This window comes from Lemur catta, chromosome 7 (genome assembly GCF_020740605.2).
Source record: "Lemur catta isolate mLemCat1 chromosome 7, mLemCat1.pri, whole genome shotgun sequence".
NCBI lineage: Eukaryota > Metazoa > Chordata > Mammalia > Primates > Lemuridae > Lemur > Lemur catta.
The window spans coordinates 86,007,870-86,024,040 of record NC_059134.1 but is presented as its reverse complement, the minus strand read 5'-3'; the positions used below and the strand labels follow the sequence as shown (position 1 = coordinate 86,024,040).

Here is a 16,171-nt window from a genome sequence, read left to right as displayed (position 1 = left end):
TAATCCTCCCACAGCACAAGGCTTTCTCTCGAGAACCCTTTGCTGGTCTCCAAAACCATAAAGGCTTTTTCCGTATGCAAAAATCTAGCCTCTGATGCTGGCAGAAAAGACTTTTATGGGAGGGTGTACAGTACCCGGTTTATCCCAACCTGCCATATAAACCAGTTAATCATTGCCTTCTCAGAGGATCATCTGGGGCCACGAATCAGAGCATGGACTTGTTACCAGGCCCAGACATCTCTTCAGCTCACAGTGAATCAAAGAAGGAATTCATGCTAACCTAGAGTCAGCTATTCTATTCTTGTTTTAGGCTGGGGGGGAAATAGCATAACAAAACCAAGCCCATCTCCTCACAGCCTGTGTCCTCCATAAAATTAAAAAGTGCATATACACGTTACCCCCAACGTGCCATCCAGTTTCTCTAGGCTGAGCCAAAGAAAGAGTAAAAGCTAAGTGCATTCAGCCCTGTAAAATCCTGAATATGTGGACCTGGGTCAGTGAAGAACAAAAATGAGGGGGGAGGCACAGTTTGCCCTTTCTGGGTACCCACCACTTTTGGTGCCCATCTGCCACGGAGCTTCCCCACCCACAGTCTGAATGTATCTTACCCAACTGAATAAAAGAGGGTGAGCACACGCGGATGCCCTCAGGAGTCGACAGGGAGAGGGAGAAGCTGGCAGGTGGGGGCCGTGGCAAACTGGGGAGCAGAGGCAAGGTTCAAGGCAGTGGCTAGGGCATGAGGGGGGACGGGGCAATGTCAACTGTTGCCAGATCTTACAAGTTTTCAAGAAAAGCGGGGCAGTAGCATCCTTTAAGCCTCATGTCTGAGCTCCAGCCTGACTCTGAGCTTTTGAGGGCCCCTCTTTGCCCTCCTCGGACTGTACTGGGGCCATGTCCACCCAGATCCCACACTTCCCATTCTAGAACCATCCAGGCACTGGCACCCTGTCCAAATGGCCCTAAGAGAAACCCAGGTCTGCACTCCCCCTCTAGCAGGGTTGCCAGATAAAACTCAGGATGCTCAGTTAAATTTGAATAGTTTCTTTGGCATAACTATGTTCCAAATAGCACATTACTTCTTGTTTATATATGCAATTCAAATAGAACTCAGCTCCCTGCACTTTCATTTGCCAACTCTGGTAACTCTATCCCCTCTCCCAGGTCTGTCTTCCTGAGAGAGGACCCACTGCTGGCCGACGGGTGACTAATCCAAGGAAGGGGCAGGTTCCTGGGCACAGGAGCTGCATGGTCCACAGTTGGGATGACAAAGAGGACTGGGCTGCAGGCCAGAGGCTTCTAGCTGTGCTTCCTACTGGAAATTGTAGGGGCAGGCCTGCAATGGGAAACGAAATCTGTACGCATAACCTCCCAGTTTTTAAATATTTGACATATATTTTAAGCAATTCCAAATCCCTTTCAACACTGTTCAGAGCAAAGAGTCCACGGGGGCCCTTACTCTGGTAGGAGGTCATTCTAACTGTTCCTAACGGTTCTGCTCTATTCTGCATACGGCACCCACACCAACAAAGCCTGACTGATTACATGAGAAGCCTTAACCCCAGTGGGAGGGGCAGGACAGAGAGCAGACTGCAGCAGGACACAGACACGTATTTTGCACTGGAACATCTGTTGGTCAACCTCCCTTAGAGGTGGCAACTGACCTGGCAGCAATCAGCGTGGTATCAGCCCCCGCGGAAGGGGGCAAGGATAGCAACACAAGTGGTAGGATGAGCTGAGGTCACAGAACAAGAACACTAAAGAGACATCACTCATCTTTTACTCTAAATTCGTCATTTTGCAGGAGGTGAGATGGAGCCATGCTCAGAGAAGTTAAATGATTTTGCCCAAACCTGCACTCTTGAACCCATGTCTACCAATCCCTAGTCCTCTGCTCTTCCTGCTACATCCTACGGCTTCTCATCCTCAGAAGGCAAGGAACACTCTTCCTTCCCCACGATGTGAGAGCAACAGCAAACTTGCTTAAAAATTGTGCTTCAAAAAAAGGGAGGGAAGGAGGAGAGAGGCAGGAGGAGAAAGAAAAAGGAGAATCTCCTTCCCCCATCTTCTCTGCTTCTGAAAACTAAGAAAAACAAACCACTCCAAGAATATAAAGACATACTCAAAACCAACAGGGTGAAGAGAGCCTACAAATTGCTAGTTATGCAGGCGCTCTTCTTCGCTTGAAGTTAGGCACTAAATTTAGAACCAGAGAGCCCTCAAGAGATCTCCGAGGTCCTTAACCAACGCACGCGCCCAATCTCCAAGTTTTCTCCCATTCACCAGGAGGCCCCGGGCTGCCAAGGCCATGAGAGAGGACAGATGGCAAAGGCCAGCAGGACGCGTTCCCCAGTGAGACTGACCTGAACTGGATAAAATATTGCCTGCAGGGTGGGGAGAGTCTCAGTGAAGAAGTGGTCCCAGACTTCAGCCAGAACCTCAATGCGATTTTCACCTACACGAGGGCGAGAAGATGGGAGGGGAGGAAGAAAAGAACTTGTCATTACTTGTAGGAGAGGCCAGAAGACAGTTCCATGTAAAATGCAAAGTCGCACATGCTAGGACACTTGCAGCCAGGAGCTGGTGAAGCCCACAGAACAGAGATGTGGTGCTGCGGGGTCTTTATCCCTGGCTAAGACCACCAGAAATTCTCAGGGCAGAAAATATATTTGTCTCGCAAGGATGCACACATGGGTGGAAACTCAGACTTCACGAGGAAGATTCTAAGTGAGAGGAGTGGCATTTGGTGCCGGGGGCAGGAAGAGAGCTCGTTGCCTACATTTGATCTACAAGGTGTTGCTACAGTAAATGCGGGGTTGGGTGGGAAGACACAACTGAAAATAGGCAAATATGCCCTTCTAGTCCCCAATCCAGAAAAGGGAGCTGAAATCTTAAAACCACATAGTAATTGCTATCACGTGAATGGTTACAACATTATCAGGCACTATGCTAAACTCCTTATCTATAAGATATCTCAGAGTAAGACTCTATTACCTCTGCTTTGCAAGCTCAGAGAGGCCAAGTAACTGTCCCAGGGATTCCAGAACCCATGCTTTTGACTAACCTAATCTGGGAAGATCATGTGCACAGTTAGATACTGTTTTGTTTTCTTAATCACTAAGACACTGGCTTTATTCTGGGTTCGAGCTGTCAGTGAAGAGAGGCAGAAAGGAACTTGGAACTGTCCCCTCCACTGAGTGCTTCACAGTAACTGGGAAGGCAGCGTTCTCCAGAGAGGCCACCTGCCAAGCACAGGGCCACCTTCTGATACTGTCCCTGCTCACCCCTAGGATCAGGAAGCCTGAGCTATGGCCAAGTGCCACCCCCAGGCTAGAGCACACGGGTCACCCAGTGCCACCAGAAGGCTGTGTGAGGAACTCCACACCTCCAGGAAAGACGGGCCCTGGCAGAGAGGAGCCTGCCCTGCGGCCGCTGTTTAATGACCTAGATAACAGAGCTGATACTGGGCACCGTCTCTGCTCAGCCCAGGCAGAGAAACTGGGTCGGCCAAGATTAGACTCCGAGAGATGCATTTGGCAAGACGCTGCCAGTTCCACTGCACAAATCTTGAAAGGTGCATTTGGCACCTTCCGTCTATTAATTTAATGGGCACTAAAAAGCAGGACTGAGGAGAGAACAGAACAAGGGCGTGACTAGTAGCCAGCAGGTTTTAAAAGGCCAAGGTGAAATACACCAGGGAAAAATGCAAATCCACGACACCCGCTACTTCCCTGCACAAAGCACTGATCCCAGTTTGTTGGAATTGCTTATTTGCTTCTGTCTCCTCGCTAGAATAGGAGTAAGAACAGGGCCTCACCTGTCCTGCTCGCCGCCGTACTGCTGTGCTTGGCACAGTGTCAGGCACATCGACACATCAATCTTTAAAATTCTTTGAATGAATGAGTAAAAAGTACCATATAGGTTTTAGCATATGCTGAGGGTGGTGGGTGGAAGGAGGTTACGATTTAATCCAAATATGGGACAGGGAAGTCTCTCCCTACTGTTCAAATGCCCCTCCTACTTGTCCTGCTTGCAGTTTTATGTTTGGGATGATGTGACTAACATCCGTCTCCATAACCGGTCTGTGAGTTTCACTAGGGCCTGTGATCCTACGACAGTTCTGTCCACCACTGAGTCCTCAGCACCTAGCGAAGTGCCTGGAGGGTAGCAGATAACCGACAAGGGTTGGATTGAATCAAGCACCATCCTCTTACAAATGTAGGCTACGCTAGTTCACTGCAGGGAGAACGTGGGGAAGTCAAGAGGGCCATCTGAAATGTTAGGTCACCCCGATTCCTAAAACCCAGGTAAACTCAACACCTGGATAATGTACCCCAGAGGGGAAAAGGCTACTCCAGCTCCTTTGTGGATGGCCCTTATCTTACGCCTTCCAGGAGGACAAGCAGAGGCCCTCCCGACCTGGAGGAGGGGGAGGGAGAGGACCCTGCAGGTGAGTGCTGGTGCCTACTTACTCCCCCCTTCAGTGCCAACACGGAAAGCTCATCGCACACGAGGTAATCCTAAAACCCGTCAGCAGAAAGGCGCCTCTCGGGAACCCAGGTCTAATTGCTGGCTGCAAACAAACTTCAGAGAGTAATGGAGGTTTTGGAAGGTGTTCAGAGAAGACAGTCAGACAGGCCCAGGCTAACAAAACAGGGTAACCCTGGGGAAGAAAGAGTGAAAGGAAACAGGCGACCTCACTTCCAAAAACAGCCCACCAGTCAAGGACTTAACTCCCTGCAAAGACGAAGGGGGTTTGGATGGAAGGTTCTAGATGACTGCCCCATAAAATCTGCCCTCTAATGTACCACAGGGGTTTAGATCACCAGAAGCACATAGGTGGGTATAAGAAACCTCCTAAGAGTCAAAGTCACTAAAGCTCTGGAGAAGATTCCTGCAGTTAACATGGCATATCCTGCCCACAGGAGAGCAACAGGTGGACGTGAGCTGCCACCTGTCCTTTCTGCAGCAATAAATCGGGGGTGTATAGATATAAACAGATAGATAAATACATCAACAGATATGTAAATATATAAACAAATATGTCAATAAAGTGAAGCTTATTCAGTGATTGGATAAAGCATATTAGTTGTTTCAAAACTACTTTATAGCAAAAGAATCCTTTTATCCAGACAAAAATCTTCCTTGGAGTCCTAATACATAAAAAAGTAGAGATGTCTGGTTGAAGATAGGAGAGTCCCCTGAAGGTTCCCCATGTGCCCACTCACTGTGCAGCAAGGACCCCAACACTCACAACCCTGGGGCTAGGGGACACCCAGAGAGAATGCCCTGGCCTGGTGCTCTCTGGCCACGCCGGGCAAGGGGCACAGACGCGTGGACGATCCCTGTTCATCCCAGCCAGCTCCTTTATGAGTTTTCACGCTGAGTGTCTCTGCCGAGGGTCACTTGGGTGAGAGACGTTTAACTTCCCCTTTTAAGGGCACTTGCATCTCTGGTTTCACTCAGTGCTTTTTTCATAGAGCTGTTTCACCACATTTCCAGGAATAACTCCCCGATGGTTTACACACAGATGATGTGACCAGGAACAATGCTTCCTTTCCCCCCGTCACCAGGCAGCCGCCTCCCACATTTGGGTACTATACTAGCCTGACTCCAAAATGCAAGAGAGCCACTAAGTTCCTGGTCAAAGCAAGTAGCCTAAAAACAAGACCCTTCCATTGAAGGACACATGGATAAAGATAAGGTGGCATCACACACACAATGGGACGTTATTCAGCCTTAAAACAAGAAGGGAATCCTGTCATATGCTACAACATGGACTTGAGGACATTATGTTGAGAGAAATAAGCCAGCTGCAAAAGGACAAATACTATAGGACTCCACTTACATGAGATGCCTGGAGTGTCAAAATCATGGAAACAAAAAGTAGAATTGTGGTTGTCAGGGGTTGGGGGGACGGGGAAATGGGGAGTAGTTGTTCTGTGTACAGGCATGGAGTTGCAGTTCTGCAAAAGAAAGTTCTGGAGATCTTTTACACAACAACGTGAACATAGTTAACACTTCTGAAGTATAAAATGGTTAGAGGGTACATTTTATGTGTTTTTTTACCACAATTAAAAAAAATGGTTTTTAAAGGCTTTGGGTTAGTGGGTGTTTATAAGGTTTGGAAAAAAAATCACAGCACAGATATATTCAGGGGAAAAAAGGCTACAGGTTCAGCCAACTCTGAAATACGCAGAGGGGTTAATTTCTAACCTCTCTTCTTCCAAAGGTTTGGTGAGCATTTACTGAGTGCCAGGCATTGGGACTGTCCACCGGCAGTTTCTCATTTTTCTTCCTACTTTGTCTTTCTAGGAGCCACTTTAGTGGACACTTGTCTCTTTCCCAGGGAATGAGAAGAAGCAAAGGGATGACATTTGGACCTAGTAAGTGTGGGCCTGGAAGCGAGTTTGGCCTACAGAGAGAGGTCATTAGCTACAGGGGAAAACAGAAAGGAAGCAAAGGAAGCAGCGTGCGTATCTGCCATGCGCCAGTGTGGTGTTGCACCAGCCATGCACCTCATCCCCCCCATAGCCCCTCACCCCAATTTATCACTTTAAAACCGATAAAAAAAACTGAGACTCTTAGAAATTAGCAACTTGCCAAAAGTCACTCAAGTAGGTAGCAAGCTAAGATCAGGCCCCACTGAGGTGGGAGCTAGCAGTAGCCCTTGGTAGAACTGGCTTGGCCAGTTCTTGCCTTTGGTACCATTTCTCAACTCCTTTCAGTTCCTTTCCATCCCACTAGCTGGATTCCAAAATCTTACAAGAAGGAAATTTTACAAGGAAATTGCCCTTCATCTGTCAAATCATACCCCATTAAGTGGGTGTCTACTTAGCCTAATGTCCCCATAATGGACAGGACCCCTGGCTTCCATGACCCCAAGAAACATTACAAAGGCCTATAGGAAATAGCTGTGGCAGACCAGAGGGAATGACCCAGCGGGGTCCCCAGTATAACTCGGCCCGTCAAAGGAGACCACCAGCTGCAACCCATGAAAGACCCCCTTAGTGAGGTCTCCCAAGAAACCACCCCAATCCCACTTCATTTTTAAAAACACAGTTCTGACTCACTCTGCCACAAGCAGCTGACCCCAAATGCAAGAGCTGCCACCTAGCTGGGGAAGAACCCGACAGGGTGAACCCCTCGCTTGGAGCCTGCCACGTTTGGACATTAGTGTCCAGCTGTCCCAACACCAAAGGCCGAGTCACAGAGGGCCCGATCTTTGCGGGCTGCCTGGTACTTGCCTTCACACAGCTTGATCTTCTCCTCCACAAAGAACAGTCCTTTTGCGAGAAGCTGGTTCTGCCAAAAGAGAACAGAGAACACAAGAGTCGGGCAGCTCCAGGGCGTGAGGGACAAGCCTTCTCCCACTCCCAACGGGCAAGGGCACAGGGTTCTAGGCACTTGTGTGCTAGCCATGCCTGCCAGTTTAAGAAGCCTTTTGATCTGTCAGAAGGCCCAGACCTCAGGAGACAGGGAGACTTCCACAGCGAACGAGCAAGTGAGATGAGAGCCCAACCCAACCACCACCCTCAGCCCTCAAACCAGGGAAGAGGCATGACACAAGCTTGGATGAATTCACTACTGTTGACACCCAGTGTCCTTGGAGGCCCTTAATGACCTAAATTTACAAAAGGGAGCATTGAGGCAATGTATTATTTATACAGAAATAATAATTTTAAACATGATACATTTTGGGCTTCTCACACTAGCATGAGAGAGACTGCATGCAAAAGCTTCAGCAGCAGTGAGCATGTGCTTGGGAAGGTGTAGAATGAGTAAAGTTGTCTTCTTGCAATTGCAACCAACAATTGTTGAGTGTCCTGTGTGTATCATAGGCTGTGTAGCCTCCTTGTCATTTAATTCAGTCCTATCAGGTTGGTGCTATTATCCTCACTGAGTCAGTGAGGAGACCGGCCCACGGGAGACAGCTGGTCTTCCTGGTTCCAGAGACTATGTTCTTTCCTTTCCGCTTTGCTGCCTTCCAGCAAGTCTTCCCACCTAGACCACTTCCTTCTCTTGAAGGGCTACAGTTGGTCCCATAAGACACGGAGCAGCCTCTCTGCAAGTCATAGCAGCTCAGGGACCAATGATGGGCTGGTGTCTTTCCATTCATCTCACATTATTCGACTGCCACAGGCCTATGCTTATGGGAGAGGCAGGGGCAAAGGCGATATATATGTCACCAAAAAACCTAATGCATTCCTTAGCATTGTCCTTTATAAAACCCTGAAACCTTATTACAGTAATGAAGACAGCACACATGGCAGAGTGGAAAGAACTTGGGTATCAGATGGGGGAGGGGGGCGTTCAAGTTCCAGCTCAGCTATATTCTAGCTATGTGATTTTGCAGTCAATTTCCCTTGAGTCTTAATTTCTGTAAAAGGGCATAATACTAGCAATATCATAAAGTTCTTATAAGAATTAATCATTATAAACACACACACACACAGCATTTTACAAGCTTAGTAATTGGTGGTGGTGGTAGCAATGGTAACGGTTACTATCTTAGCCCAACTTCTTCATAAAAGGAGTGCAAGGTAAAGAGTCAGTAATGAAAAGGCCGTTATCAAGTGTACTAATAGAATATTTTATCAAAAGTACTATCACATTTCTATGACTGATATACATAAACCAAATTAAGATTCACAGATATGACCCAATTTTAAAAACTAATTGGCCACCATGTAGTTTCAAGATGGCGGATGGAACCCCAAATCAATGTTAGAGTGACACTGTATAGGAATACACCAACTTTGTTAAAGAAAAAGAAAATGTTAGACAGCTCAGTGGCTCATGCCAGTAATCCCAGAACTTTGGGAAGCTGAGGCAGGAGAATTGTTTAGGCCAGGAATTCAAGGCCAGCTGGGCAACATAGCAAGATTCTATCTCTACAAAAAATAAGAAAAATTAGCCAGGCATGGTGGCACACACCTATTGTCCCAGGTACTCAGGAGGCTAAGAGGCAGGATGATTGACTGAGTCTAGGAGGTGTGAGGCTGCAGTGAGCTATGATCATACCACTGTACTCTAGCTCGGGTGACAAAGACCTTGTCATTTCAAAAAAAAAAAAAAAAATCAAGTTTTTTCCTGGAACCATTTTCCAGGAAGCTAAAGCACCTTGCAAAAGCATCTTGAAACTATTTACCCGCTGCAGAAGCTTGTAGATTTTGCTCTTATCTTACAGTTGAATAAACTGAGGCTCCCCCAGATTGCAACGAAACACACAGGAGTGAAGCTCAGTCTCTCCACTATTCACCTTCTATCCAGCACATGCTATTGGAGTAAGGATCTTATAGGTCAGCCGCGCCCCCAGCCCCTCTTCCCTGGAGAGCTGCCCGCCATCTACCCAGGGGAGCTGTGCCCCTTTTCATGCTCCAACAACTGAGCCCCAGCTGCATATCCCAGCTTCAGTGATGGGTCTCAGACTGAGCAACAATCTCCTCTCCTGGGAATCTGTGGCCCAAAGGGTCCTGCATTCCTAAGGGCCTTGCACTCTGAAGGCCTCCACTCATGTGCTCTGCGGCTGCCATCTTCAATTCTTAATATTTTCATCTCTGAATCTGGGTTTTATAGGGAAGTCTGAAGGGACAACAGAGCATGCAACAGGGTCTGAAGCCTCCATTCACTTGTGGTCTTGTTTCCTGCCACATCCCAGGAGGGGTTTTCAGGCACCCACTCCTCTGCCCTGGTGCCTGGGCCCCACCACTCATGTCACCCTATTCCAGGGGACAGGGTTATATTGGTAGGGGTCTAGGCACTGCTGCAGGGAGAGGCGGGGCTGGGCATGCATCCTGCAGCATCTTGGGGAGAGGCATGGTGGCACTCACCCTGTACTCCCTGGACCGGCAGCGCTGTGGTGCATTTGCTGGTGACTCGACGGGGGCTCCCACCACCCCTGATCTATGTGCCAAGACTGGCCCAGTATAGTGGCTACAATCTCCTGGTGTTACCTCCCCACCAGAGGTTGCAGTGGGAGGCCCGTGGGAAGGGAAGATTGACACCCCCAGCCCAGCAGGTGACCACATTTGCATTCTGCACTGGGCCCTGTAAATTATGAAGCCCACCCTGTCTGCTGGTCACTTCATCTGAGGACATGCCAACCTGATGTCTGTGAGGCTGAGGCCTGCTCAAATGGTGGGAGGGGGAAGAAAGAAAACCAGCCCGCACTTCCATTGTTTGTCTTTCTAAGTGACTGGTCTTCCTGGACCTTGTCTCAAAGTATCCCCACCCCCTGACAAATGCTTGACTCCAGAAGGATCTGAGTCAGCTTGCAGCTGAGCAGGGGTGATGGGCTGCATGGCAACAGCTGGAGAAGACCTGACTTTTCTCTTGTCCCACTCCCTGCCTGATGGCACCAACCCCCACCTCCCCAGCCCGAAGGCTCCAAGCCACATTAAACAGTAGCCACCTAGGAAATGACTTGGGACTTGGAACTGGGCCCGTTGTTACTTAATGCATCCTCCCTGACCCTGTAAATGAACTTAGACGTGGAATAAATAGCACTTTAATGAAGTGGCAGAGGAATCTGGAAGTGAAAAAACCCCAGCTAACGTATCTGTTTTTTTCTAAGACATAGAAAAATGGGCTGCAAACAGAAAAATGAGGCTTAGCTAGGAAGAATGCAAACAAGGATGTCTGGGGAAAGGCATCCCAAACCACCGTCTTTAGTGGGTAGGAAAGCCCCAGCTCATCGTGGAGGGAGGATTGGAGGAGGTGGGGAGAGCGGAGGAGGGGGGTGGGCGTTTGTGGTGTGGGGCCTGCCGGTGACATATGCCTCCTGCCAAAAAGGCACCTCCCCTACCCAGACAGAGGGACCCAGAGAAAACTGGTCACCAAGAAGGCTAGATGCTAACCTCACCTTCCGAGCTGGAAGAACTTTCCACACAGTTCTGTAAACGCTAAGGCTGCTAGCTACCACCATGTCTAATGCTTTAGCAGTAACAATGATAATGACAGTAAGCATGTCAGTAAAGTCATTATTGGTTTTTGCTCTGTGTCAGGAACTGTCTTAGACTCTTTTCATGCGTTATCACATTTTTTCTTTGCCACAAATCTATCCCCTTTTAATGAATGAAGAAATTGAGGTTCAGAGAAACAACTAGCAAACGTGAGACCAGAATTTGCACCCACGTTGGTCTGAATCCAAAACCCATATCTTTCCCCTACTACATTCCTCTGGTTTACTTTGGCAATAATAATGAAAATACTAAGATACAAATACCTATCATTTGTTTCAGTAATCCTGAAACTCCTCCTCTGTGGGTTTTGTGCTATGTACCAAGTATTTTGTATATGTCATCTCACTTAGTAAGCTCCTCAACCTTATGAAGTAGCTACCATGATTACAACTAGATTACTACTAAGAAAGGCTCAGAGACGTTAAGTACTAAGCCTGAGGTCACACAGCTAGTAAATGTTCTAGCAAGGATTAGAACCCATACCTACCTGGCCAAAAAGCTGGTTGCCTTTAGCCACCATGCTCTCCTGCTCTGGAGAGGTTTCTTATGTCCCTGCCCACAAGAGAAAGGAGATGGGATCCATTTCAGGTTCAGATACTGGGGGCAGCTGTCTTGGCGATCTCAGGCCAGGTAACTAGGTTCTACCACAGGCTTCCATTCAGCTGGGCCTGCCCCTCCACTGTCCACATTCAATGTCTAGCATGGGGAACACCTGGCTCCCAGGTGGATTCCATTCCCAAATGGACACTCTTTCCTACCCCAGAGGGGTAGCAGCCGTGTTGCTCTGCCTACCAAGAACCTGTGTGAACCAATTCCACTCCAAGCATTTGATTCCAGTGATATCAGTGTCTTCCAAGGTTCCTGTTGTTGGCATGAGCCCAGGGATGAAAACCATGGGCCACCTCCATCTTTTTTCCTCTGTGACTCTGAAAGGCCAGCCAACACCTCTAATGATGTCTACATCTCTTGTGAACCTGGATGCCTTCCTACATAAGCAACAAAAAGTCTTATAAACACAACTCACCCCTGGGGCCAGAGAGTTCCTAATAAACCAATCCTGGTATGTGGGTGTGATGGGACTAGAGAATAGTCCCCAGATGGAGACTGAAGAAGCTTAGAAACTCGGTACTAATGCTACTTCTTCATTTAGCACCATTTCAGTGATAATTAAAGGGTGAATTATAGCTTGAAAGAAATTATTTTTGCACTGGGCATGGTGGCTCATGCCTGTAATCACAGTGCTTTGGCAGGCCAAGGCAGGAGGATCACCTGAGGCCAGGAGTTTGAGACCAGCCTGAGAAACCGAGGAAGACTCCATCCCTACAAAAAATAAAAATAAAAAATTAGCCTGGCCTGGTGGTGCACACCTGTCTCAGGAGGCTGAGGCAGTAGGATACCATGAGCTCAGGAGTTGAAGCCAACAGTGAGATATGATCAATCACTGTACTCCAGCCTGGGTGACAGAGCAAGACCCTGTCTCTTAAAAAAAAAAAAAAAGAAAAAAGAAAAAAATTTTTTTTTTTTTTTTTTTTTTGCAAGGAAGCAGGAAAACAGTCCATGTCTGTCTGAGTTGCTAGACACTCAAAACAAAAAACAAAAAGTAATCCTGAAACTCCACCTCTCTGGGTTTTTTGTTTTTCCAGGGGATGTCTCGAGGGCATTTTAACATTTAAAGCATAATCCAAGAAATTTTTCTTCTGTGGCCAGATGACCTGGGTTGGATCTTTGCTGAACCTTTTACTAGCTGTGTGATCTTAGACAAATCACCCCCTTCGCTAAGCCTCAGCTGTAAAAAGAGGATATATAGTAACAGGATCTTCCTCACGGGCTGTCAGGAGGAATACACCCATTAGCACATGAGACACATTCTGCACAGTCTCAGACTTGAGCACGCATCAGAATCATAGGGAATGTATTAAAACACAAGAGTGCCGGGCTCCAACCCCAGAGTTTCTGGTTCAATAAGCCAGAGATGGAGCCTAAGCATTTGCTTTTCTAACATGTTCTCAGGTGTTACCGATGCTGCTGGCTCTAGGCTCACACTCTGAGGACCACAGACTTAGAACAACACCTGGCACGGAAGTACTTGAAAATGTTAGCTGTCATTACTGCTATCATTACTTTTGTCCTCTGTACAGCTCGCAAAGAGCCTCAGAGAAAGTTGCCTGTCACTCTCCATATTGAACAAACATTTCCCAACACTTCCCACTCAGTCTTTACCCCTCATGCCCACTGAATGGCTGATGTTTCTACTTATTTTAACACTACAGTGCTTCCAGCATCCACCCCACCCCCTGCCTTCTACGCTTCCCCCATCAATGCCCTAAAACCAGCTCCTGCCATCCTTGCCTAGTCTTCAAGAAATCACCCGATTTCATACATAATGGGTTCCCAAAAATATGCACTCAGATAGAACACCACACTTACGTGATATAGGAGGAATTCTGTCCCCATAGAGCTAAAAAAGGATTATAAAATCCCTAATTACAGCTCACTTCAGAGCTCATCTTTGGGTGATATATTTTCAGCATTTTGAATCTACGTGCTCCTTTCCTTCACAATTGAATGTGCAATAACCCAAGTCCAGCGAAGCTAAAGACATGCCATTTCTGCTCGCCTGTGGATGTTCATCTTCATCTCAATTACATCAGGATCTGTGCTTATCAATTTCAAGACCCATTTTTCCATTTGGCTTCATAAAGTATGAGAAAAGTACAATAAAAAATACTCAAATAATTGCACAAAATTCAAGTAATTGCTCAGGAGACGGCTGGCTGGCGGGCAGTCCCACTGGGAGTAATGTATCTTGAAGCCACCGGGCTAGTTCCACCTCATCTTCTCCCCTCATAGTGGCCATTGGGAGCTTCGAGGCCACCCCATGTTTACAAACTCCACGATGCCTTTCTGAATCCAAAATGCAGCCTCTAATGACCTTCTCTCCTAAAAACATAACCTGTCTGCTGGCCCTGCCTTCTCACCAGATCCCAGCTCCCCTTGTTCAAAGCCCCTTGGTAGACAGGCCCCATTTTACCTTCAAAACAGAGCATATGTGGGATTCCTCTTACTACCCTGTGTCCACCTAATTATCTCTTTTTCCATTTGGGGGATCCTCTTGTGAGAGCAGCCTTCCCAGGCTGATCGGAGAAGAGCTGGAACTTTTTTCCCCCTCTTTGATTTGCATTTGAAAATCACAAAAGTTATTTTGACCACTCTTCATCTTCTCTCCACCCAATTTGCCATGAATTCTTACAAGTCCCACCTTCATCCCTAACAAAGTATATTTGTTTATTCTGGGCCTGTTTTGAAGTCTACTTCAGGTCTTCAGTTAGTGCTACACTGTGTGTCACCTGTGTAGACGTGTTTATAACTCTGCACTGTCTTCATTTTAAACTCCGTGGTGGCCAGGACACATCACACGGGTCCCCCCTTCAGCTCTCTGCCACGTGCCATAAGCTCTTTTTTGTTTGTTTGTTTGTTTGTTTGTTTGTTTTTGAGACAGAGTCTCGCTCTGTTGCCCGGGCTAGAGTGAGTGCCGTGGAGTCAGCCTAGCTCACAGCAACCTCAAACTCCTGGGCTCAAGTGATCCTTCTGCCTCAGCCTCCCGAGTAGCTGGGACTACAGGTATGTGCCACCATGCCCAGCTAATTTTTTCTATATATATGTTTTAGTTGGCCAGATAATTTCTTTCTATTTTTAGTAGAGACGGCGTCTTGCTCAGGCTGGTCTCGAACTCCTGACCTCGAGCGATCCACCCGCCTCGGCCTCCCAGAGCGCTAGGATTACAGGCGTGAGCCACCACACCCAGCCTCATAAGCTCTTAATAGTCTCTGATAATGATGAGCTGAGGGAAACCAGCCTCTGGGGACTCTCACAGATATGAGCAACAAATGGAAAAACAAATATACATACACATGTGTGCACATGTACATGTATGCACATGTATACACACATGTACATGCACAGACACATACGTATAACTCCAACGCTACCAGGCATCCATGACCTATTGGCAATCATGGTAGCTAAGTTTCCTTTCTTCCTGCTAACTCATTCACAGCCACTGACTCTAGCCTGAGTTTCTGTATCAAGCAAAACTCCAGTTCCAACAAAAAGGACTGAACTTTCTGGGCTTGGGAAAAAGTTTCTAATAAACCCAGTGCAGCCAGCAGATGCAGAATGGCAGAAAGTGCAATCTGCAAGCACCTCCATGCCCTGAACCGCCAAGATACCTAATTAGGCTATAGAAAAATGCAGAACATTCCATATCATCAGTTTCAAAAACTACAAGGAACCAATTATCCCTTAGAGCTGTCACAAGAATATAGAGTTCCTCTTGGAAACCCCAATTCTCCTCCTGGGCACAATTCAAAACAGAGAGAAAAGAAAAATCAATACTGGAAATGTTAGAGATTCTCCCGGCCGGTGTCTTACGGACACCTCTCCAGGCCCCTGCGGATCACACGGCCTGTCTTCTCTGCATGCAGACGTGAGACAAGCACGGTTTTCCCACCTGTTTTCCCTTGCTGTCCCCTGGGGTCATATTCATGAGTCTTCACTAAGGATATTTTTTCTGTGAGTCTTTCTTTAAAGCTATAAAGTGAAAATGTTCACTTTCAAAAGCAGAGTCAAGGAGATGGCTGCACACGTGGTGAGCTCTGAGTTGGGGGTCGGGGTTCCAGGAGGGGACAGACTTCACTGCTGACTGCAGATGCCGGGGCACGACCATCTGAGCCTTTGCATGGAGGAGCCCGGCACCGAGGGAGCCCACTTTTCACCTTGCTGAACAACCACATCCACGGTTTTGGTGGCTTCCCTGTCCCCTCCTGGGTTCTGGTCCTCATTTGTTCTCAGACCTTCCTCCCACCCCCTTGCTGGGGGAACACACTTTCTGGGGCCCCTTCTGCCTTTCCCTCATGAGACTCCATCTGAGAGTTGAATGTGAAGGCCAAGCTTGCCTCTAGAACACATTAACTGCCACGCAAGTTGTATTTGACTCACGCTAGTTTTGAGCCCGGGGCCTCATGAAGCAAGACCTGGGCAGAACCTGCCATTGGTTTGTGAAAATCTTACTTGTTTATGTTCTTATTATTACAATTTATATTGACAATTCTAAAAACGTGGATCAAATGAATAGAAGTCAATAAATTTTGTTTTTCATTAAATTATTCATTAAGTTAGAAAGGATCATTTTGTTTTTGAAGTTTTTATTC

The 16,171-nt window shown here is 47.3% G+C and overlaps 1 protein-coding gene across 7 annotated transcripts in view; it reads right to left on the bottom strand.

Moving 5' to 3' along the window:
- Positions 1–16,171, bottom strand: part of PRR5L (proline rich 5 like) — a 73,923-nt gene that overhangs the window by 19,009 nt on the left and 38,743 nt on the right. For all 7 annotated transcript variants that reach the window (XM_045557821.1, XM_045557825.1, XM_045557824.1 and 4 more), the window contains 2 exons: positions 7,245–7,302; positions 2,361–2,452 (listed from right to left, as the gene is read on the bottom strand). In XM_045557821.1, the coding sequence (XP_045413777.1) occupies positions 2,361–2,452; positions 7,245–7,302 (150 nt within the window). The remainder of the gene's footprint in view (positions 1–2,360; positions 2,453–7,244; positions 7,303–16,171) is intronic.